Below are 24342 nucleotides of genomic sequence, written 5' to 3' on the forward strand. Positions count from 1 at the left end.
TGGTAGTTTTCAAGTTAGTAGCTACCTTTTACCTTTTGTTCAGTAGAAATTAGAAATTCCAGGGATGAAATTATCTAAATGAAACTAGTAAAAGTGTATGGAATTTAAAAACACAGTGGAGCACACAGTGGAGAGAGAAGAACCCAGCCTAAATATGCAGGGCTTTTGTGATGCACATGTGTGAATGGAACAAAACACAACTCCAGGTATGTTTGTGATGAGGAAACAACATTATAACATAGATTAGAAAATAGATGAATATGGTCTCTTTAAAGCTTGTGGAGCTCTGCATTGGCCAATTGGAAACTGCTACACAAAACTTAATATGACCACTTAAAACAAACAGGACACTACCTTAAGTGAATTGAGAATGATCTGAAAAACATTTTAAAATCACCCATGAATAAAGTACATGTTGTTCAATCTCTAGTTAATTATACCAGCGGCTCACAGTAATATATTTCACTCTTGGGTTGACAATAAGTGAGTATTGTATTTCCTCTCATTATCGGTCTGAAGGTCTCATAGTGGATGGTCTAACTGAGGTGATAGGAGGTGTCTACATGTTAATGAAGAGTGAGAAGCTTTCCAGTTGAGCCTGTTGTAAAACTGAGTACAATGGGAAGGAATGGGTGGGGTTAACTCAAAGCAGCAGCCAAAAATGAAAGAGACCAAAAGACTTCAAATAACATCATCCTGGGCGTGGGTCAACTCTGAAGAACAATGGAACAATGGCTCCTTTTGACCTTAATGCCGCATCAGAGGAAGAGCTGAATTTCAAGCGTGGACACATACTGAAGGTGAAATTGTCATTCTTGTATCTACTCAGATCAAGCCTGACAATATGACCACTCGTTGACAGCATTATTGCCAGCACTACATACATACAGAAAAAGGGTAACAATTTATTTTAGGGTACACTTATTAACCTCTAACTACCTGCTAATCAGCATAGTTGTAGATGGTTAATTTGTCATTAATTAGTATTTATTCAGCCCTTATTAATGTCTAATTCCCCATAAGCTTCTTCTACTGTTAGTTAGACATTTACAAACACTTTCCTATTAATACACTCCTTATTACTGCTTATTACTATGATACTAAGACATTTTTTTTACATGAATTATGATTCCAATAAACTTTTGGTAATTAGTGCGTTGTTAAGGATTAGCAGCACAAGAAATGTAGTTTTGACTTATTTGCCCTTAATAAATTTTGCCTACTCTTGTGTAATGAAAGTCCAACTAGCCATGAATTAAGTCATTAAGCTCTAAATATGTTCCCCATTCTGAAGTGATGTTTTGATCATAATTAAATGATGACTTTGACACAAATATGGTCCCTATTCTATAGTGGCCTCTTTTTCACACTTAATTCATGTATTGTGACATGCATGTTAATAGTTCATGTATGAATAGGTAGTTGTACAGAACAATTCATGGACAAAAATGGCTTAGTATCATAGTAATGACAAGTATATTAATAGGAAAGTGTAAATGTCTAACTAATAGCAGAATAAACTTATGGGGAATTAGACATTAATAAGGCTGAATAAATACTAATTAATGACCATCTCCAACTATGCTAAATAGCAGGTAGTTAGATGTTAATAAGTGTACCCTAAAATAAAGTGTTAACAGAAAGAGTAGGCTGCTATAATGAAAGAAAAGAGAGATTTCTTAACTTACAGTCAAATGATTATGACTGTTTTAGGCATGGCAAGTTTAAATGTAGAGCACACTTTTCACCAATTAATTCAAGGTGCTTTACTGAAAGAGGACTAATTAAAATCAAAATCAAAATCAAATAACTAAGTCAGCAAACAATCTATGTCAAATGAATTAAAAAGTATAGTGCAGATAAACACTATCAACATAAAATTGCAACTGTAACTGTTTTCTCATGATTTCTCGTGACGCTGGTCCCTGAGGTTAGAGACGGTGATAGGCCACAAGAAGACTGGCACAAAGTAAGAGTGAAATCTTATTTACTTCCCACAAAACGGTGTAATTACACCATTAGACTTAGACAAACTTTAGCGATCCACAATAGAAATTATTTAGGCGGAGTAGCTCACACATAATATAGTATAATAACCATAGATACTACTAGCATATGCGGCAGCCAAAGAATGTTCAGTTTCTCGTTCGTAAATGTAAACAATGTCGTCATCTGCAGAGGATGTGTTGTTTTGTGACCTACTTTTCCACTGACTCATGAAACCGTTTTAAATGACTGGTCATGTGTTAATTCATTTATCAAAACATAACACCATCTCTCTCCAAGTTGACATAAAACGAGTAAGTTATTGATTACTGCTGGTCTCTCCTCCTGTGTCATCATTGCATTTTAGTGTACTTATCTACAGTGTTTCATTTTGTTCCAGTTATGGTTTTAAAATTATTTGCTATGTTAAGTTCAAACCAATATAAATAAAGGTATAAGACTGTTTTCAATTGAAAGTTTTAAGATAGCGCCACATAAGCACCTTGACTATATTGATCAAATATATGCAAATATTATTGATTATGTTTTTTGATGTGACTTTAATCGATTTTTCCTCCTCTGCAGCTGGTGCATTTAAAGTCTGAATTTACTTGAAGCATATTCCGCAGCAGAAGTCAAAATAAATATTTGTTGCCTCAGTGACGGCTATTGTCCAGTGGTTACAAGTGGGCCCAGAGAGGTAAAACTAAAAGATTATAAAGATTTACTGCTTATAAAATTGAGAGAGGCACAGAATGAAAAATGTAGGCTGTAAAGGGATTACACTAGTTTATCGTGATCTGCATTTAAGAATGTTTTTCCTTGTTTTCATATTTTGTTAATCTCAAGTGAAACATTTAGAAAGTGAGAATTTGTTATCTTATTTTCACTTTTAAAGCTGCATTGTGTAACTTTGCAGCATATGCCACCTACTATGTCCTTGCTATACCTGGAACATTCCCCAGTATGAGATTAAACAGCTCTACCTTACATTTATTCATTTACAGGTGGTTTCATAGCTCAAAAATACCTAGAATAGCAGTCAGCAGGGTTGCCTCTCCACAGGTATGACCTGTAACTCGATTTGGTCTCTATGAAGATCAAAAGATTTAATACCATACTGTGAAACATACCAGCCAAAGCAATAACATCTCCATGGACAAAAGCATTTTAACGGACCCTCCACCAGAAAAGGTACACAATGCACATTTAACATTAATGTAAGAGGAAAATGTTTAACAGGGGTCTGCTTATCTCTCTGTCTGCTGCATTAAAACTACCAGCACCAGAAAATCAAGTAGCAAACCTCTTTTTTGTGTTTAAATCCTAAGCATGGAGAGTGCGATGACTGGTACAAGGCTGAAAGAGATGGGGAAAAGGGTTATATTCCCAAGAATTAAATCACCATTAAACCACACAGGTATATTTAAATACTGTTTGTTACACTTAAAAACAATTCTGATACCCTCCTAACCCAAAAAGATATACCTCAAACTATATACAGAGTAATTAGTTATTAGTAATGAATTAACTTATTTAGCTGTTCATTTTACACAGTAATTCATGTATACTCTTTAGTCTTCCTGAAAAGCTCAGTAAAAAAATCATCTAACACACCCACATCTTAACATATTTTTACTCATGTTTGGTCACCACGACATGCATTATTATTGGTAGTATTATAGCCCACTCAAACAAAAAAACAAACCAAGACCTAGATGCTTTCAATTTAGACAACTTTAATTTCAAGATATTCTTACATCACCCAAGATAAACTTTTAATATATATAGTTTGTTTTTAACACTGTTAAATTCTACACAGCTAGTTTCATGGATGTATGAGAAAAAAGGACACAGAGGAATTGTTCAGCAAATGAACCTTCAATGGAGCTTTCCTAATTTGTTGTAGTGAACGTACACCTGGAGATTTCACACTTTCAGTCAAGTAAGTCAGTCAAGTCATTTTTATATTTACCAACCAATCAGCTGTAAACTGTGTGTTAAAACTGTAACCTGAATGTGACTCTACTAAAGCCTACTGCCAAACAAACTCTCATTCAAAGCTTTTGAATGTTTAGTCCATGGATCAGGTCTTTGTAGTTATGGTAATGTATTTTACATTGTCTTTGGGAAAGCATTGCCCTTATTCACTGACAATGCCCCCAGTGATGCAACACAATGAAATATTTGAATGACAAGGAAAACATCACCAAGTGGTGTGTCATCATATACATATACACACACACACACACACACTCCTTGTTATGATCACAGACACCATAAAGTTCAGCAGTAGCACATTACACATTCCATTCTCTTCCTCCCCAGTGTGAGAGATTTGACCTTTGTCTCGAACTTTTAGTTGCAAACCTTCGTGATCAGAACTCTCAGTCTTAAAACATTTCTGCTCCAAGCAGAAAATATGTATAATTACAATTGGGTACAATTTTTGCCACTAAATATATATTGTTAGTGGCAAAAATTGCCACTAGATGTCAGGTGTCAGAAATGTTCGTATATAACAGAAACTACAAAACATTGGATAATAAAACTTGTGCAGAACCGAGACTAACCTGAGTACAGCTGCGTGTGAGTGTAATAATCTGATAAATGTCATGGAGGCATGGATCTGTAATAAGATCTTACACTTCCATAGATGGAGGATGGTTCTCCGGTCGTATTTGTACCTGTGTGTGTCATAGCTCCACTGTGGTGCTTCTGGTGAAAGTTCCGCCTCTTTCTCCGCCTCATGTCTTTCTGCTTTTGGCTCATCTGTGGACAACGAGCCCGGGCTCACAGACATTTATTCAATAACTGAGCTCTTATGAGACAAAAGTACAAACTTCAGCTAAAAATAGAATATTAAAAAGCTTTTTTAAAAAAAAGATCTGAATATCACAACACGTTTAACAAACTACATGACAGAAAAACCTGAAAACGAGACAAGCTACCGGTTACCATAGCAACGGGGTCTGGGTCAGTTGACTAGGGTAGGACAGGTTTATAACTTTTCAGAAAAAATAAATAAATAAATAACTATTAAATAGCCTATCCCATAAAACAATCAAGTGGGACTTAGTAAAGAAAACCTTAATTCTGTCATTTTCAACTTTTTTAAAAAATAAGGCACTGAGACTCAAAAGTGAAATCAAAGGCAATTTACATTTATTTGAAATTTCAATAAATCACAAATCTGGTCACAGTAATCAAAAAAGGACACCTGGATTACGGGGATTTCTGTTTGTTCTGTTTTTGAACATTGTGAATCCGGAGGTCTGGTTTTTGTATTCCTTCTCCAGCAGATGGTGCCACAGGCTACTTGGTTCTTAAGTTCTCCTCTGTAAAACACAGCCGTCACATTTCCCCACATTTCATAATTTTGTTTGAGAAGCATGTTTTTTGTTGGTTTTTTTTGTACTTTTTACATGTACTTTTTATTCTAGCAGCAGGAGGCATTTTTCTAATGACTGACTAAATCAAACCTATAAATATAACTTTAAAGCTACAAGATAAAAAACAGATTTAAGTTGGTACAGTGAATATATTAAAGTGCATATGGCATGTTAGCAATTTTATCTATGAAGATTTCTAATTTTATTTCCTGGTTGGACACAGACAGCAGATACAGAGCCAATTTTATAACTTTTACCTGGCAACTGTACTGTGAAAAAGAGGTGTGTCTAAAATTACACAATAGTTCAATTATCCCTTCATTTGAAAGTTTTAATAACAGCCGTATTCCTTTTTAGAATCACTACATCCATATTTTTGTGCTTTTCTTTTCAACTTTTGTCCAGAAAGTAACACAAAACTGATGTAAAACTATGCTAAATATTCACCACAAGTAAATATCACCAAACTAAGAAAAATAATTTGAAAAACCTGTCATACACACTTTAAGATCAGGCTAAAAGAGGCAGGTTTTACGCTAAAGCAACCCTCTCCATTTATCCAGGCTGGGGGACTGGTACAGAGGGGAGGGACACACACAGCGCCCTCTGTGGCTGGATTAGACCCACCGCCCGTGCTTGTACAGAGTTAGTGTGTTAGTAAGTGCAGACATACCCGCAGTAAACAGCAGCCCGTGGACCTGTGAAGACTAGTTTAAAAGTTTAGTAAAACAGTTTAGATCTGCAATGAGAAGAGTCAGAAGAGTTCGGGTTAGAAGTGTCATTTCACAAGACAAGCCCCAAACAATTTTACGACATCACAATGAAATTAATATGAAATTTAACTTTTAACCCTGTAAAGTTAATAGAAATGTTTAAAGAGAAATGTGTGTATATATATATATATATATATATATATATATATATATATATATATATATATATATATATATATATATAGATATGGCCAAGAGAGACCAGCAGTCTCCATAAAAGTGAGCCAACGTTTAGAATATAGCCCACTTTTGGACCAGCTTAGGCCCAAAACTAAAGCCTTGGACTGTAACATAAAATCCTCAGCATATTCAGGCCTTGTTTTGAGAAAATGATTTATACAGTCCCTGACAAAAGTCTTGTCGCTTATCCATTTTGTTTGAAACAAAAGCTTATAACCTGACTTTAAATTAATCGATTGGTTTTAGAAATGTCTCATATGAAAGCTAAAACCCTCCCAAATTATGCTCAATATACTAAAATAAATATGCTTCACTGAAGAAAGATTGATCATTTAATGAACACAGAAAGGTTCTCTCTCTCTCTCTCTCTCTCTCTCTCTCTCTCTCTCTCTCTCTCTCTCTCTCTCTCTCTCTCTATATATATATATATGCTGAACATTTCTGCTACGCTGACACCTAGGGGTGTACTTTTGTATTGCAATATGTTTTTTGCGGCCCTAACAAACTGAGATAAATGTCAGTGCATGCCATGGAAATGGGATTTGGAAAAGCTCCGGGAATATAGTAGCCTGTTGTTCCTTATGCTCACCGCCTCGCAGCCTACGGACCTGTTCAGGGTCTCACGAGCACAGACCGTATCTGCTCGCGCGCACAGACCGTATCTGCTCGCGGGCTGCGGCAGCTAGGCGCGCTGAAACTGTGCGCATGCGCAGCAGCTCAGTCACAACAGCAGCAGTAGCTAGACAGAAGCCATGGCAGATGAAAAACCAAAGGTAATATTTATTTATGTTCCCTGTCTGGTTGTATAATTAGTTGTATATTGGTTTTATATGAGGTACAAGATCAGACTGTAAAGTGAACAAAAGATCATTTACTACAGCATTTGCTAGCTTTACAAGAATTATTCCATTGACAAAGTTAGCATAGTGTTAGCTAACTGAGAGCTAATGTGTGTTTATACCTAAACATGGATGAGAATAAGACGTCTTTGATAAATCTGATAATTAGTAAATGTATGTATATGTAATGACCTTACGAGTCACAAATCTACGCGGACAAAGTATAACACAGTTATAGTGGGGCTAAAAAGGATTGAATGAATGATCGACATGTGTGGTTTTGGTTTATCTACGAGTGCGATGCGTTGCTCAATATTGCTCCAATCTAACCTTTAACTTTCTCTCACACGTTAGGAAGGTGTCAAAACAGAAAATAATGAGCACATCAACCTGAAGGTGGCAGGTCAGGATGGGTCCGTTGTGCAGTTCAAAATCAAGAGGCACACTCCACTCAGCAAACTCATGAAAGCTTACTGTGAACGACAGGTAAATCACATAATCATGCAAAGAAGGTAGTAAATGAGCCTGCTAACTAACACATCGGATTTGTACACTCAGTACTCTCTTCTTTGCTTACACAGGGCTTATCCATTAGCCAAATAAGGTTTAGATTTGATGGACAGCCTATTAATGAAACAGATACCCCTTCACAGGTAAGCCAATGTTTCATTTTATTAAATACATTTAATTAAATAAATGTAATAATGCCCTTAGGGGCACATTATGTTTCAGTGAATGTTTTTTTTTTTTTTTCAATGCAACATTGTTTGATGGTTTGTCATAGTCATAATTAGTGTATAATGTTATGAAACTAATCCTAAAGTTAAGTCCTCTTCAAACATTGTTATTTTTATGTAGCAGCTCACATTGCAGTATTCTCAAGGTTTTCTTGTCATGTTAATGCATGCACTGTTAAATGTATCTTGATTTTTTTTTTTTATTGAACCTTAATCACAGCACTTGTTAAAGCAACTTATAACCAAACTAGCTAAAGATAACTTAATTGTAAGACACTCATGTATCAGTAAGGATAGTTAGCACATACTTGTCATTACAACCTTTTCTGGTTTTGTATGGAAAGACATTACTTAGTTACATTATCACATTTTATTTGTTAGTGTTGCTGGGATTCTTGAACAGATTCTCAAAAAAATATTTTTCTTACAGCTTGAAATGGAAGATGAAGACACAATCGATGTTTTCCAGCAGCAAACAGGAGGCTCTTTACTTTGAAGACCATTTCCTTCAAACATTTCTACCTCCCTTACTCATCCTTTAACATTTGTTCTTCTCAGCGTTCACTATGAAAATCTGAGAACCTTCCATGGCATGAAGTAGGGCTGCAATGACTGAGCAATTAATTGTCACTAGTTGACCTATAAAAAAATAAACACAGTCATACTATACAGATTCTAAACTCATATAAAAAGACCTTTCATAACAAAGACAGTGCTATTATTAAATCAAAATGTCAAAAGATAAACGAAATGCATTTCAGATTTTTGTCAAAAATGCATGACATTAGTAAATATTCTCAGTTTTAAAGCCTTCAGTCAATGTTGCAACCTTTATTTTTTTGATAATGTATTTAGAAAGTCTCAATGTACAATAGAAATTATCATACTAATCAGCAGTAATTGCTGACCACTAGGCGACTACTGAAATAATCAGTTATTGCAGCCCTAGCATGAAGGAGCCACACCTTTCTTTAGGTTGTTTTCCACTTGGTCTCCTATTTTATTGAATCAAAGTAATGTATTGCTACAATATTTGCTAGTTTAAAAAATGTTTTGCTCTGTTCGTTAGTAGGGCTACTGCTACTTGTCATTGTTCACTAATTAAGTAATCGATGAACATCGTGTTCAGTTCAATTGGTATCACCACTTTTTAAAGAGCCTGTAGTTTAAATTAAAAAGAATGCGTTCAGGGGTTTGAAAAGTTGTTATTAAAAAACACAGACATTTCTCTCGGTACATGAACTAAGTTTTTTTGTTTTGTTTTTTTAACTCTAGTGGCATTAAGTGTCAATAATATCCCATCATAAGTTATGATTCTGTACAGATATTTTAATATTGTTAATACAGTGAGTGAGGACCCAATTCCTAACAAGTTCCATAAGTGGATTTTTGTCATAAGAGTCACAGTGGAAGGCCCTGAATAATTAAATTTTGACATAAAATTTTACATTGTGAACACAACCTTTACAAATGTACTGTGTTTAGGTGAGATTGGACAGTAAAGCGTTATAACCAAGAGAAAAATGTTTTGATCAAGGTGGGTTAAAGATTTACTTGATCACAAGAATCCATAGTAAAATTTCAAGTTGAATTGCTCTCTACTAATTTATAGATTTTTAATTAATTCATCAGATTAGACTAAAAAAATAACTGTTTGTATTATGATGGATTGAGCTTAATGCGGTATTTTATGTAAAAAGGTCATGCCCTATTAAAGTTGTGTTTTTTATTTAATTTTTGGATTCTTTGTTTTGTATGAACTCTTACGGCCTGAATTAAGAAGGCGAAGAGTAAAGCCAAATAACAGTCAATCACTATATAGCAAATAGGCCTATTGATTATTGATAGACCGTTCTGTTGGTTAGATGGGCTACAGATTCAATGTAATGAGTTATTTCAATTAAAATAAATTGTATGTTGTGAAAGAGACCGGATATGTGGCACAATACTATCTCACTTCCGCCACACTCGGAAATCCCATACGCACGGGATCAGCGGGTTTTCTTTGGTGAACAAGAGATTATGGTGAGCAGGTGAAGTGCAGCTGCATGCAAGAGAGTCAGATAGAGAGATAATACACGGTATTTGTGCAAAATGACGACGACGACAACATTTAAAGGGATGGAGCCCGGTGCAAAAAGCAGTTCCAGGTAACAAAACGTTCGATGTATTCTGTTACGATGTATTGTGTTATATATAAATGGTTTCAGTAAATAAAACATCGATATCCTTAATCCTAGTTTTGTTTGACCCGGTGAAGGCACAGTGTGTTCCTTCTTGTGCACCAATAAATGCCGTCTCATGAGCCTCACCATCTCCCTCCATCATGGGGAGATGCCTGACTGTGGCCGTCATGTGCGCTCCCTTTCTTTCCTTTTGTACAATTGCATCCATAGTCTGTGAATCCCGCCGACGCCCACATCGCCTGTGTACGGAGGCAGGAGCCTGTCTGTTGTTGGTTTTAAATCGAAAGCGATCCGAGATGTCCACTGCCTGGTCCGTCCTTGGGTGGGGCCTAGTGTAATCGGTTATTCACATCCTACACAACCATCGGCCCAAAACCATTATTCAATTCAAGTTATTTTTTTAAAGCTCTGAAACAGCAACTGCCACTTAGTTTATCAGCTGATTTTGCCGACAGGTTAGAAAATCACGTAAACTGAAACAGACATTAGTGAATAACAGATTACAACAGATTGAACAAAATACATAACAAGCGAATCCTGTCCTTAGACCATACTTCTCTGCAAGGAAAAAAAATAAAAGAGTGGGGGAAAAGGGAAACATTGAGGGGAAACTCAGTCAAGGAGAGATCCACTACTATGGATGGGCAGGCTGCAGATGAGTCCGGGACTGGTGCACATCTATTTGCAGATAAAGTGCAAATCTGTATGGCCAGAGCAGATATTGGTTCGTCTTGCCAGGCGAGGGAAGTGGAGGGTCCGGGTAAATAAAAGAACAGGACCAGAGCATATAAAGGACATCTAGGGTCCACCGGGTGGTCAGGCCTCTGAAACAGCATCTGAAACAGTGGGGTAGGGAACAACTTCTGAATGGCAATGAACAGTCTACAGATGAACTGAAAAGTGAATGTAGTTGACAGGGAAAGTGGGAGGAAACAGAAGATAATGCTCAAGTTACCATGTTTCCCTCAGCATAGATGCTCCTAAGGCATCTTAGCTAAAACTTGGTTATATTTCTGCTCCAAACTGAGCTGGCCATAAACAATTTCAGAGAAATGTTTTAAACCTATTTAAATACTAGTTCAGTGGGGGTTTTTTTATGCTGTAGGAACCGCCAGTATTCCAGCATTTAAAGAGTGTGAGAAAGTGCTCTTTTTGAATGATATCGATATCATACTATAGCATCTTGCATATAGGATGGGGCAATGCCCTTTATGCTTTATATGTCAGCAGGAGGACTTTTTAAATTCTTAATTTAATTATAAACTTGACAGGAAGCCAGTGACGGAACTGCAGCACCGGAGGTGACATGTTCTCTTCTTTTAGTTCCTATTAAGAAGGGAACTACAGATGTGTTTTCTTCTTTTAGTTTCTGTTAAGAGCCCAGTGGCTGCATTTTGTACCAGCTGTGCAGGGAATTCCATAATCCAGTCCAGTGTGATTCTGGGTTAGTACAGAGTGCTGTACTAGTGGTGCAGTTTATCCTGTTTGACAAACTCCAAATTAATTATTAGCCCATAGGAGGCGACAAAGGTGTTTAACTGCAACTCTTTCAAGGATTTTTAACACAAAGTGGAGATTAGAAATGGCTCTGTTGTTGACTAATGGATCAAAACATTCCTACATGGTATATTACTACACTGTCAGAGCCTACTGAATCTAAGATCATTCTCAATGTCAACTGGAGTGACCTAATTTAGATATCACTACTTTGAATTAAGTACATAACCTCAAAGTGAAATGGGACTTTGCAGTGGGGCATATTTTACTGGTCTAAAAGTGTAGATCAATGGAATCATTTATTATGATTTTTTTTCAGGGTTCTGCGTCCTCCTGGTGGTGGATCCAATATTTCTTTTGGCAATGAAGATGAGAAACCAGTTCGAGTAAACAAGATGGCCTCCAGTGTCTTTGCTGAACCCGAGGACCCCTATGCCAATCGCAGGAATAACCCACCAGGTACAGTTTATAGATAAAGCATGGCAACATCCAGCATAAGAGAAAGCATGAAGTCAGACAAATTAGTAATTGCCCCTAGAGACTGTATTCTGATGAAAGTGAAACATTAAAAATTCCAGACCAATGGAAAAATACTTAATAAGAGGGAGTCAATTGTTTGTGAGGAGGAAAAGGAGGAAAGGCATTGTCTCAGTGACCCGAGTTTTTTTTTTTATGATCCTGTTTATGTCGGATTTGTGTTCAACTCTAAATCACAAGGGTTAAATAGGACATAGTTTGTAAAAATAACAAGTATGAGCTTTTAAACCTGTTATGTCCTCCTATCATTAACTACTACAGTCCTATCCTGCCTTTGAGGCCTGAGTGCTCAGAAATGTTCAGTTTTCACCATTCCTCTCTGCCTCCTAGTCTGTATTTACTTGCAATTAAATAAGAAAAAAAATTACATTGGGTAATACGTAGGTATACGTACGTATAATTAGGGTTCAAAATGTCAGGTAGTTATTTTTAACAATAAATTGCCCCTCTGAGGCTGCAATTCTAAGGTTTCTAAAAGGAAGTCGGTGGACTGATTTAATGTTTCCATTATTTAGCTTTTACTTTTAGATGTTATAATTTCTATCCATTTCTTCTGGTGGGACTTTTTCAGGAATAAATTATACCATGGGACAAGCCCAGATGTTTCAATCTGGGCTTGTCCCATGGTATAATTTATTCCTGAAAAAGTACAATTTGTTTTTTCCAACATTGAAGCACAGGATTCAGTATTAAGTTGTAGATTTTTTTATTATTATAAAACACACCTATGTTTAGAGATTGACCAATGTGTTTTTTTCAGTGCCGAGGCATACCAATATATCAATCTATCCCTACTTGTGTTGAAACACAAATTTAATATTTTTTGTAGGTGGGGAGCCCACTGGTGTGCTTTGTGGAGAGTCCTCCGCTCCACTGAGAAGAAGAGACCAATCCACCGCTAACTCAGCTGCTACTGTAAGCATATCCTATGAGATGACTTTTCAGTACTTAGGAACTTGAAAACCCATTCTGGTTTTATACCAGGTTGAACCATACCCATTTTGGACTCAGATTGGGTTTGTGTCCACACACTTTGTCACCACACACAAATATCTGCATCTTTTATGGATGATAAATCACAGGCCATGACAGAGTTGTTTGTCTTTTTTAAACCGTCTTAACTATGTGCCTGTTACTTCCGCATTCAAGTTCAACAAGTTACATTTCACTTGCCAAAAAACAATTTGATCAAAAAATAATACAAAGTCTGCATTTGATCTGGGAAAGAATGCACATGAACAAACTTTTCTCTGTGAATACACTTCTGTTGTAAAGTCCAAGTATACTGATAATAGCTTTTAATCAACATTTATGTCTGTCATAATTTCACATATTTTTCTGTTTTTAGGAACAGTCCTGTGCTGATACTGGTGAGTATCTCTGTCAAATAAACCCAGCTAGACATAAAAATATAAATTCTTAACCTTTTTTCAGAGAATGGTGCCAGTGCTGAGGCGAGCTCTGAGCAGCAGGCTGAAGTGTCTCCAGCCGAAGAGCCTGGTGCAGGTCTCCCCTCCGGCCGCAGAAACCCTCCAGGGGGCAAATCCAGCCTTATTCTGGGATGAAAACCTCACAGCCATCTGTTACCTCCGTCCACCTCTGTTTAATTTCTGTGTTCATTGTATCTGTAGTTATCAACTCTGAGGTCCTGGAATAGTGAAATCCTTGTTTACATCCTGAAGTGCATTATTCAATACCTCTCTTATGATAACTTTTTTCTACTGATTAATTTCTTTGGTTAAAAGCACTTTATGTATGTCTTTTATTTTTAATTCAAAGTCACCTGTGCCAAACCAAGAGGGGTACTGTACTAGTATTGTTCTTTTTATTATATGTGCCCGAACGTCAGTGGAAGAGCACAAGCTGTAGGTGATCAGAATCAAACTGAATTTATTTGGGTTTTTTATGCTGTGCTACACGTTGCATGCAATCTGGTATGTATTGTGAGAATGTGATAAAACAACATAATCATCAAATTTAAAGATTCTTACTGTGCGATTCTTGTAAATTTGCATGAATTTTTTTTTTTTTTCTTGGTTTTAAAACTGTTTTTAAGATAAAACTGCCAAAGTGGTTCTCAATTTGATCGTACTAAGAACATAAGGGGAAAAACAATTACTTTTGGCTTTACAATCTTGTAAGCTTGTAAATTTGCCAATATTGTCAGCCTAAAAGAAAAACTCCTTTTTGTATTCTATCTTGAATTGCTTGTTTTGTATTTTTCAATGAAACGCTGTTGGCTGTTTTAGTGTAGTGTTATGGAAAAACTTAAATTTTAAGTGACCTTAACTGCTCATGTCCTCAGTCCGGAAGAAACTCCGGAAACTAATAGGCTATTACTGATCATACCTGCCTTCAACTCCCAGGTGTCACCCTTGTACCACGTTTTGGCAAAAATAAACCTTATTTGCAACGTGTTTGATTTTGTCGTCTGCTTGTTGCGGCTCAGTTTACGTTCTGGGAAGGGGTCCATGCCATAGACTGTGAGATCAGTAAGATGGATAGTTAAATTGGCCATTGTTCTCTTGTTTTTTTTGTTTTTTGTTTTCTTAAATGCAAAAACCACCGGCAATGTGACTGGGTCTAGTCATTCCGAAAGTGAAAGTATGTGTTACATATTTATCCCGCGACTAGACTCAAGCCAGACGCCGCCATAGCCAACTGAAGAGGAGCGTGTATTCTGGTTAGTAGAAACATTACGTTCAGTTTATATTATTTATATTTAAGTCATGGCTACTACATACTTAAAACAGGCGATAGTCCTTTGTTGCTTCCGTGTACGTATCCGTGTTTTATGTGTGAGTTCATGTTTACTCTGACTGGATTGCGTTAACTTTTGCCTTCATTTCGACTTCGTCCTCTTATGCCCAAACCAGTCCCTGTCCTTTTCTCACGTTGCTTCTCGTTTGCCTCTGGTCATTTCACAGATCTTCGTGAGACAAACAGTAGCTTTTTCTTCTGGTAGCCTGTTTTATCTGTCCACGTATGCCAGTCCTCTATGCAAACTACGCGGGTTTTCCATGTTTTATTATGACTTAAATTTGGAGTAATTCATACTTCTTCGATGCGATTATATTGACCTCGAGTTTGTTTATTTTATTTAAATAATTTGACAGTAATAGTTCAATTAAACACTGGCACCAAATAAATGGTACAGTTAGTCACATTTATTCAATTAAAATACACATGTATTTTTGTACGCATGCACGGAATTAGGCCAATGCACGTCGTTACATTGCATTGTTAATCCCTGGTCACGAAATCTGACGGCGCAACTTCCTGTATTTGCAGCTGGTTGGAACTTAGACCGTCTATGGGCTGGACTGGTCATTATTATTCTATTGAAATTTTCATTTTACAACATGATAATCTCACGCAAGAGATTTTTTATTTTTATTTTTTTTTCTTGGATGTGCATGTCTATTTATCAGTACTTTTAAACTATCAAGGTGTAACTTTCCTGGTAGAGGGTCCACCACCTGCTTAATCCCATGTAGATGTTAATGTTTTTCCTCTGAATGTTCTCCAGGTTGGCATTTCATTTAACTATCTCCATGGAGACAAGCAGGTCACATGGCAAGGCCAAGTTACAGGTCAGATCTGTAGAGAAGTGAACTTGTTCACGGTAATAATACATGTTTTACTGTGGTTTTGAGAAATAAACACACCTGTAATTGGAAAAAATACAAGATATATTTGTTTAATGCCATATTCTGGAACATCCCAGACAAGGAAATAACATTTCCACGGAGAAAAGCATTTAATGGACCCTTGGAGAAGTTACACAATGCATCTTTAAGACATGACAGTCACATACAAGGAATTTTATGTCTGGTACTTGACCTCTTTGGAATTTTGGATTACAGAGAGAAGTGAAAGATTTAGAGCAAAGTTCAGAGCAGGTCTACAAAAAACTTTTTCTTTTTCCCCAAAATTTTAAATTTTCCCTTGTGTAAGCTTAAATAGTGCAAGAACCACAGTTACACTGTGAAGTGACCCAGTATGAGTTTTTTGCTGAGAGGTGGAAGAAGTACTCTATATTTTATTCTCTGGTTTTTAGCACTAGCACGACTTGTGTGGTCCTCTGTTGTCTGTTTATTTATTCTTATTGGCATAGTTTATAGTTTTATTTTTTGTTTGTTTTTACACAGTTGTTTTTATAACTTTTTATACTATTTAATTGTAGATTTTTTTCTATGTGCAGCACTTGGGAAACAGTTTTTGTTTATAAAATGTGCTATAGAAATAAAGTTGATTTGATTAGATTGTTACTTAAGTAAAAGTACAGATACCAGAGCAAGTAAAGTATCACATGAAAAAGTATTAAAGTAAAGAGTAAATGTACTTAAAGAGTAAAACGTAAAAGTATTTCATGCATATTTTGCGGTCTAATAAAGCTTAAAAATACATAAAAATAAAAGCCCTTCAGCCTTTTCAACAGGTCTTAGACAATAATTAAAAAATACAGTTTAAAAAGTAGAGAGTACGGATACCTGCTCTCAAATGTAGTGAAGTAAAAGTAAAAAGTATCTATTCTTTAAAATGTACCTACTGTAAGTAAAGTACAGATACCTAAAATTTTTACTTAAGTACAGTACTTTTACTTTAATTTCCACCACTGCTGATCAGTACAATTACTACAAAAGTGTTCTAACCTGACTTTTGGAAATATGTGGAAATGTCTCTAAATCTGATGCCTTCTGGACACGTTTGGGCTTGATTGTTATGACTAGATGGGATAAGAGTTTAGTTTTTTTTTTGGGGGGGGTTGTTGGTTTTGGTTAAGAATATGTATCAAATGCATGCAATGGAATGGATTTAACCATTTCTCAATCTTTTAATTTGTGTGTGTCTGACTTGAACTTTCACGGTTGAACTTTCTCTTTCAGAATGACTGCGCACTTACTTGCACTGAGAGTAAAACAGAAAGCTCTTAATGCTTTTTAAACAAAGCAAATTCACTGAAACCCTATGTGCAAATAGTCACACAAGTTTCGGGCTTAAAGCTGCACTGTGTAACTTGTCTGGTGGAGGGTCTGTCACCTGCTTGTTTCCATGGAGATGTGCCTAGACAGTATTTCCATAAACTTGTGAATCTCCATCGAGACTTGCAAAACAAATTATTACAGGTTAGATTTGTAGAGAGGCGACCACCCTCACAGTAAGAAGTAATGTTTAGATCTTTTTGAGCACTTAAACACTTGTAATTGAATAAATGCAAGACAGTTTAGTTTTAATCCCATACCAAAACATTAACATCTCTATGGAGACAGGAGAGAGACAGACAGGTAGCAGACCCTCTCCAGAAAAGTTACACAGTGGAGCTTTAAGTCAATTAGAAGCCAACAGATTTGAATTCAGTACTAGTATTAGTTGTTACATTTGCAGCTTTCTATAGTGTGGCTGTGTGTTTTACATATTATAATTAGTGCTTTCTAGTTAACACTGTTGTTTGTGTGATTTTTTTGTTCTTTTGTCAGGCTCAAACCAGATAAAAGGTTAGAGTTGCACAGTTATGCTGGGTCCAAATAGAAAGATGTGTTGTAGAGATTGTTGGGTTTAAGAAATGCAATCTAATTATTTTTTCTTTCTCTGACAGTCAAACATGGCCTCCAGTGGAATTTTACTCTTGTGTCTTTTCATCTTTTCACGAGTACTTGGGGCACAAACTGGAGAAGGTAAGTTATTTTCATTTTAAGATAGCTGTCTAAATAAACGAACAAATGTTTTATGTTATGTTCTCGTCCACAGTATTTGTGACTGTCACTTGTCAGAAGCCTGAAATCGTCGCTCAGTACGGCTCTAGCACCCTCTTGGATTGTAATGTCCAAGCTAACAGCAAAATCACTGAGCCAATTAAGATTGTAGTACTGACTTGGAAATTCAATGGAAGCGCTTTGGTTAACTTCTTTGATGGCTCTCTAAAAAAAGAAGATGGATTTCAACTTGCTTCGCGTTCTTGGAGTGGGTCAAACCAGAATGTGTCTCTACTGATCACCCAGACCACTTTGGCCCATGATGGGGAATATGAGGTTGATGTAGTGACAAATGCTGGACGTAACAGGGCAAAAGTCAATGTGGAAGTCAAATGTAAGAATTTTATTTTATTTTTTTGAACAACAAATGTACACTAATCTGGCACTGCTTTATGTGAGTGAAACTGTTTTTCTGAATAGTTAAAGGTGCACTGTGTAATTTGTTCGATGGAGCGTCCTTCACCTGCTTGTCTCCATGGAAATGTGCCTAAAATGTTCCACAGTATGGCCATAAACTTAAGAATCTCCATGGATATTTGTAAACCAGAATACAGGTTAGATTTGTTGAGAGGTGACCCCACTCACAGTAAGAATAATTCGTTTTTTTAAAGATATTTTTGGGTAATAACTAACAGTGGTAGTAGAATAAATGTAAGACTAGTTTAACAGCATACTAAACTGAAGCATTAACATCTCTGTGGAAACACACGGGTTGTGGACCCTCTCCAGAAAGGTTACACAGAGCACCTTTAAATATAGTTGGAATTGGATAAACATTTGAATTGAACAGCTGATATGTTGAGTTCAGAATACAAATCATTTCACAAAGAAATCGGTGCAATTGTCAGAACTAGACAACTTCTGCTTTTTTAGTTTCAGGGGTCACTGTTCAGGGAAAAGTCATATGCACATGTAAAAATATGATTACCAGTAAATGCTTGTAAATAATATTATGCCAGATTGGTGTACGTGTTTTATATGGGTACTTTATAACACTGTACCTTGTGATAGATACGATGGCTGTTCAATGTCCATTATAATATGGTTGTTTTATTGTACAGCCAACTACAGCACACCAGAGATTCGCTCGGATCCTGAGAAAATAAATCCTGATAAGAGTTTCAGTTTGACCTGCACGGCCCTTGGTGGATATCCTAAAGGCAACATTCGCTGGAAGGTGGATAGCTATGAATGGCTAAAGAACCCTGAAGTGGAAGTGAAACAGAACCAAAATGGCCTCTATGATCTGACGAGCACACTGTCTTTTGGAGCCGACACGCAATATGCAAAATTTGTTTGTGAGGTGTACAATGCCAAAGGAGTCAAAGAAGGACAAGGGGAATTTGACAAGACAAACAGTCTTGAAAAACAAACAGGTAAGTCCTTTTCTTCCATTGTGCGTGATCCCGAGGCTGTAAAATGAGAATCAGTTGCATAACCACCATATCTATAACCGTCACAGTCTATAGTGGCTGAGTGCTGACAAAATTTTGCACACTCAAAAAAAGTTTAAATTTAAACTTTTCTATGACAAACATCTGTGTAGCTACTGTTTTCCAGAGTCACTCACTATATTTACATATACAATATAGTCAAAAAAGAAAGCAATGCCTTTGTTGTTATCCAAGTCCAACATGTGTTATTTTTCCTAATTAACATTACACACAGATGCATTTTATGTTTATCTACAATGAACAGGGGGAAGGGCATCTATTATAAATAAGTCAGAAACACTTGCATTGATTTTTGTAATAAGGGCATTTGTTATTTTATATTTTTGTTGTGTCTTTCAGGTAGCGACGCGGGTATTAACCCGACCAAAATAGTGGCTCCAGTGGTGGTCATTGGTGCACTGATTGTTGGATTGCTCATGGCAATACTGTTCACTCGAAGGAGGCAACAAAGTGAGTAACTGAATATATTAATATTGCCTTTTTCAAAAATGAACAGTTGACTTCCCTATTACTAACATGTAAGAGGATACAAAACAGTTGTGACTGTGTAAAAAAAGGATACGTGTTTGGCAGGTTGCCATGTGTGATTTGGGAAAGTACAGGGTTTCGTTATTGTTGAACTGGATGGACCAGTCTGCTTGTCTAATGTGACAACTATGCATTTCTGTGAATAGCCTGGAAAATTAGGTCGAACTTTCTATACAAACTGTTTTCCAAACTTCAACTCATACATATATCAAAGCAGAATCCAAAGAGCTTTGTTGTCATTGAACAACAAAATATCCTTTGGTGATTTTGTGTATAAAACCAGTGGTATTACATAATGGTAGTATACATGATAAAAGATATGCATAAAAATGTTTTTATAAACCAAACCAGCAGTAAACAAATCAAAAATGAAATGTGTTTTATTTTGTGTTTTTAACAGAGGCCCGAAGGCTCTCTGCAGTGCCTCTGATGAGTATGTTCACTTAGTCTTAAGGGATGGAGCTGCCTCTTTACTTTAAACGTGCACTATGTGACTTTTCTGCTGAAGGCTCTGCCCACCACCACAAATGTTACATAGTGCACATTTAATCTGCGCTGTAACTGGTTTAAAAAAAAAAATCTACAATCACAGCTGAACTTGGGTTGCCAGTGGCTTAATGGGACACATACAACTTCTTTTCCTCATTTTCAGTATAGTATGGCATGTTCAAAATTCAGCATCTGCTCAGCACTTTCTCTTACCTGTTAACAGATATACCTCTTGCATACAGTTCTTTTAATACTTCTGTTTTGGACCTAGTAGCCAACTGAATACTTCAAAAATAATTTAAATTGAATACTTTAGGACTATGCTGTCTTAACTTAATGATAAATCTTAAAATAATTTGCTTCACTCATTACTACATCTCTTTCTTTTAGATGGCACACATGCTGGTACTCCTGATGAAAGTAAGTTTGTCACATAAAAAAAAAAAATTGCAATAACAGTCTTGAAAAATCCTGAAACTAGCTTACTATATCAATGACCGATATGTCATTTCATTTTATTACATAAAAATGTACATACACAGTTTCAAGATAATAAATGAGGCAAAACCATTGAACCATTAGAGTAAATAAAGTTTTATCTACCTATATTTATTAGTATTATATTGTGTTTCTGTCAATCACTTTTCACTTGTACTAATTAAATTTTCTTTCCAGATAATAGAATGTATGAAGACCCGTGAATGAGGAACTTACAGCCACAAAGACAAAAGCTAATATATTAATCTTATGTAAAACAATGATCACACCTTACCCTTACCCACGTACTAGGAAAATTCACTGTACTCTGGAGCTACTTACGATAAATGAACACTTCCTTGTTTAACTGCATGTTTCATAATCTCAGTGAATGGGTCAAAGGTTGCTCTGTTGAGTCTAGAGAAAATGGTTCACTTTGGAACAGTAGTTGGAGTAGGTGACAGCACAGCTAATGGCAGCACTTCTGCACTGATTTCATAAAGAAATCAGTGGTTAACCTAATGGAGGAAATATGGTATGTATGTCTGTGGGAGTCATTATATTTTTGTATATGTACTTAAGCACTTAAATGTTTTTACTGGTTTTTCACCCAGGGATCTACTGCTCTAAATTAAGCTTTTGTTTTTGTTTATATATATATATATGTGTGTGTGTGTTCAATATCTGTTGCTTTTGACTGAAAATGTGATTTGTGTGTAAAAATTACTTGTAAATATCTGATATTTTCAAATTTTACAATAGGTAGCTTTATTCACATCTCTGTGTTCTTGGAGATTTAAACTGTACATTATTCTTGTAAAGTTTTTGGCTTTGGTGTTTGTCTGTCTTCTTGTGAATTGTCAGATTGTGTTGACAGAATGTTATATCAGCAAATTTATTGGCTAAGAGAGAAAACAAGAGCGCATTACAGTGCTACTCATGTGTTGAATATAGTTTTATTTAAAAATGTTTTTTTTATTTTAAGAGTAGAACATTCATTTTGAAAACTTGCACTGCAAAAACAAAAAAAAAGGTAAGATGACTTGAATTAAGAATGTTTTATCATGATTTGAGTAAATTTCACTTGACAACTAAAATTGTCTACCAATGGAACAAGACTTTTTGTACTTAAAATATGAAAATGTATAGTTCTACACTTAAGATATGTAAAACAACAACTCTTTGCTCGTTGCTTTTTGCAGCATGTGAATCACTGCAAAGAAAGATTCTATACCATTTTAAATATATTCACATTGCACTGTAAATGTGTAAGACACCATTGCTCTATCTGTGCCAAGTACAATTCAGTAGAACTCACAACTCTTTGGAACTAAAAATATTTGACAAGCTATTTTCAGATTCCACAAGAAGCTTTTTCTCATAATGAAACTCTCCTCTCAGGTTTCTGTTCCGAATTTTTATTCCTTTTTTTTTTTTTTTGTTGTTGTTGACATTAGAAGTTTATGTAACTGTTGCTTGTGTCTGCAAAATCAAAGCCTTACATGGAAGGATGAAATAGGGGACATTGTGCTTAATCCACTTTCATATAAAATGAGACACTATTGATTTTGTATCAGGTGATCTTAATAATTACTGTTTTTTGTTGCTGCTGTGTACTGTATAAGAAAGGAAATTCTTCTGTATTTGTGATTCACAGTTATTAAAGGTTTTTTAATTAAAAACAAAAAAAATGTCTTTGTAGCCTTCTATAACTATTGTTTATCTCATCTGTGGGAAAAAACCTCCCACTTCAGTTAATAATAATATTGCCATGATCGTCTCTGATGGTTGAACCAGACAATCATTAAGCGTCACGTGTTGAGGTCATAAAACTAGTCAGTTAACATTTCTTTGTTTCTTATAATAACCAGACAACTCACTGACACTGAAACAATGGCTACATATAACAAACACAATGCAGCTACCACTATTATTTTAACTCTGACTACTTATTACCTCATTACCTTATATTTAGAACCGAGCGCCAGAGGCTGGCGAAGGGCCTATTAGTATCGCAAAGCGATGCTCCAAGTGGCCTGAAAGTGAAATGGCGCGACGTGACTCGCCCGTAGTGACCAGGGACCCTCGCCATCACGTAGAAGTTTCCGAAAATGTATAGTTTGTCGGCCAAAAAAAAGCGGAACTTTGTTCTCGCATCAGAATATTCTTATTATTATTATTATTATTTTTTTTTTTTTTTTTTTTTTCCCTAACCAACTCACCCATTTTTCACCCACTAAACAATAATAAAAAGTCCTGGAAATTTTGCCATCTGGTAAAACTCGCGCTTCCCTACGTTTTGGCTATTTCCATTTACCAAACAGAAATAAAATGGCTCGTCTGCGCCCCCAAACGACTCAAAAATGCATTAGGGAATACGAATGACATGTGTGACAAAATTGTATCCTTGCCAATGGGACGTCCTTACACAAATGTTGGCGTAACCAAACCAAATTTGGTATCCAGATGCATCATGGCAATAAGAACAAAAATGTATACTGTGACCACGCCCCTTTACAAACCGGAAGTCCGCCATCTTGGATTTTAGGTTTTTTTTGCCAAATTTTGAAAATTGCAGAGTTAGATTAAGATATTTAGGGCTAGGGTTGGGGCTATGGTTAGGATTATGATTAGGGTAAGGTTTAAGTTTAGGCTTAAACCTTAAGTTTAGGGTCAGTGTGAGGCATGGCGTTTGCCGGGCGCGGCGTAAGCACGCGCGAGGGCCGATCATTGCCGCTTGCGGCTATATTATATATTATATTCACACAGTTACCACCTCGACTAATGCTTCTACCAAATAAATACCAATATTATAATATATATATATATATATATATATATATATATATATATATATATATATATATATATATATCATATATAATATTTGGCCATTTTCTGATGAATACTTAGTTTCAGATTGCATATTGAGCGTGTATTTGCTATTTTGAGTATATTTACAAGCAAACAACCGCTCAACTATATGATCGTCCATAGAGGGTGAGAGTAGATGTTCATTTTAATAGCATGCACTGCAAAAACAACTAAAAAGGTACAATTACTTCAATTAAGAATGTTTTATCATGATCTGAGTAAATTTCACTTGACAACTAAAATTGTCTACCAATGGAATAAGACTTTTTATACTCAAAAAATGAAAATGTATATTGCTACACTTAAGATACAAGACACGCCGTCATACAAGACATGGACTAATCTGAAGAAGAAATACTGCACAGTTATCAGATGTTACCTAATACAAAAGACTGCCATCAGATCCCACCTCAGTATTTCAAAGTGAAATATTTAAGTGCTTAGAGATCACATTATCACATGAGTGGGTGACTAAATCATAGTTCGAATTCCTGTATTGCAAAAATCCTGTTATAGCAGTTTTCTATACACTCCCAAAAATTCTTAAAGATATCTTATCTTAGCACAAATCGGCTCATTATTAGCTCCTCTGTCGGAACATGTGGATTTTTATATAAAAGAACATGCCAGCATATAT

General features: G+C 35.9%; 3 protein-coding genes across 4 annotated transcripts; all 3 read left to right on the forward strand.

The window, feature by feature from the left end:
- The first annotated feature begins 6947 nt into the window (after positions 1–6947).
- On the forward strand, positions 6948–9641 carry sumo2a (small ubiquitin like modifier 2a). Its single transcript, XM_020938498.2, has 4 exons — positions 6948–7104; positions 7525–7656; positions 7752–7823; positions 8338–9641. The coding sequence occupies exons 1-4, from the start codon at positions 7084–7086 to the stop codon at positions 8401–8403; spliced, it is 291 nt and encodes a 96-aa protein (XP_020794157.1). The 5' UTR covers positions 6948–7083; the 3' UTR covers positions 8404–9641.
- A 147-nt stretch (positions 9642–9788) lies between these two features.
- Positions 9789–14544, forward strand: jpt1a (Jupiter microtubule associated homolog 1a). Its single transcript, XM_020938535.2, has 5 exons — positions 9789–10057; positions 11910–12049; positions 12957–13042; positions 13476–13497; positions 13562–14544. The coding sequence occupies exons 1-5, from the start codon at positions 10002–10004 to the stop codon at positions 13690–13692; spliced, it is 435 nt and encodes a 144-aa protein (XP_020794194.1). The 5' UTR covers positions 9789–10001; the 3' UTR covers positions 13693–14544.
- A 117-nt stretch (positions 14545–14661) lies between these two features.
- Positions 14662–22522, forward strand: zgc:174863 (uncharacterized protein LOC100136852 homolog). 2 transcript variants are annotated; one of them, XM_020938533.2, is made up of 8 exons: positions 14662–14810; positions 17727–17805; positions 17879–18217; positions 18945–19259; positions 19677–19787; positions 20266–20298; positions 20745–20774; positions 21030–22522. In XM_020938533.2, the coding sequence occupies exons 2-8, from the start codon at positions 17733–17735 to the stop codon at positions 21053–21055; spliced, it is 927 nt and encodes a 308-aa protein (XP_020794192.2). In that variant the 5' UTR covers positions 14662–14810; positions 17727–17732; the 3' UTR covers positions 21056–22522. The 2 variants fall into 2 exon arrangements, with proteins under 2 accessions (XP_020794192.2, XP_020794193.2); XM_020938534.2 differs by lacking the exon at positions 20266–20298.
- The last annotated feature ends 1820 nt before the right edge of the window (positions 22523–24342 follow it).

The sequence above is a fragment of the Boleophthalmus pectinirostris genome, unplaced genomic scaffold, assembly GCF_026225935.1.
Source record: "Boleophthalmus pectinirostris isolate CB_2022bp ecotype Guang Dong unplaced genomic scaffold, ASM2622593v1 HiC_scaffold_22, whole genome shotgun sequence".
NCBI lineage: Eukaryota > Metazoa > Chordata > Actinopteri > Gobiiformes > Gobiidae > Boleophthalmus > Boleophthalmus pectinirostris.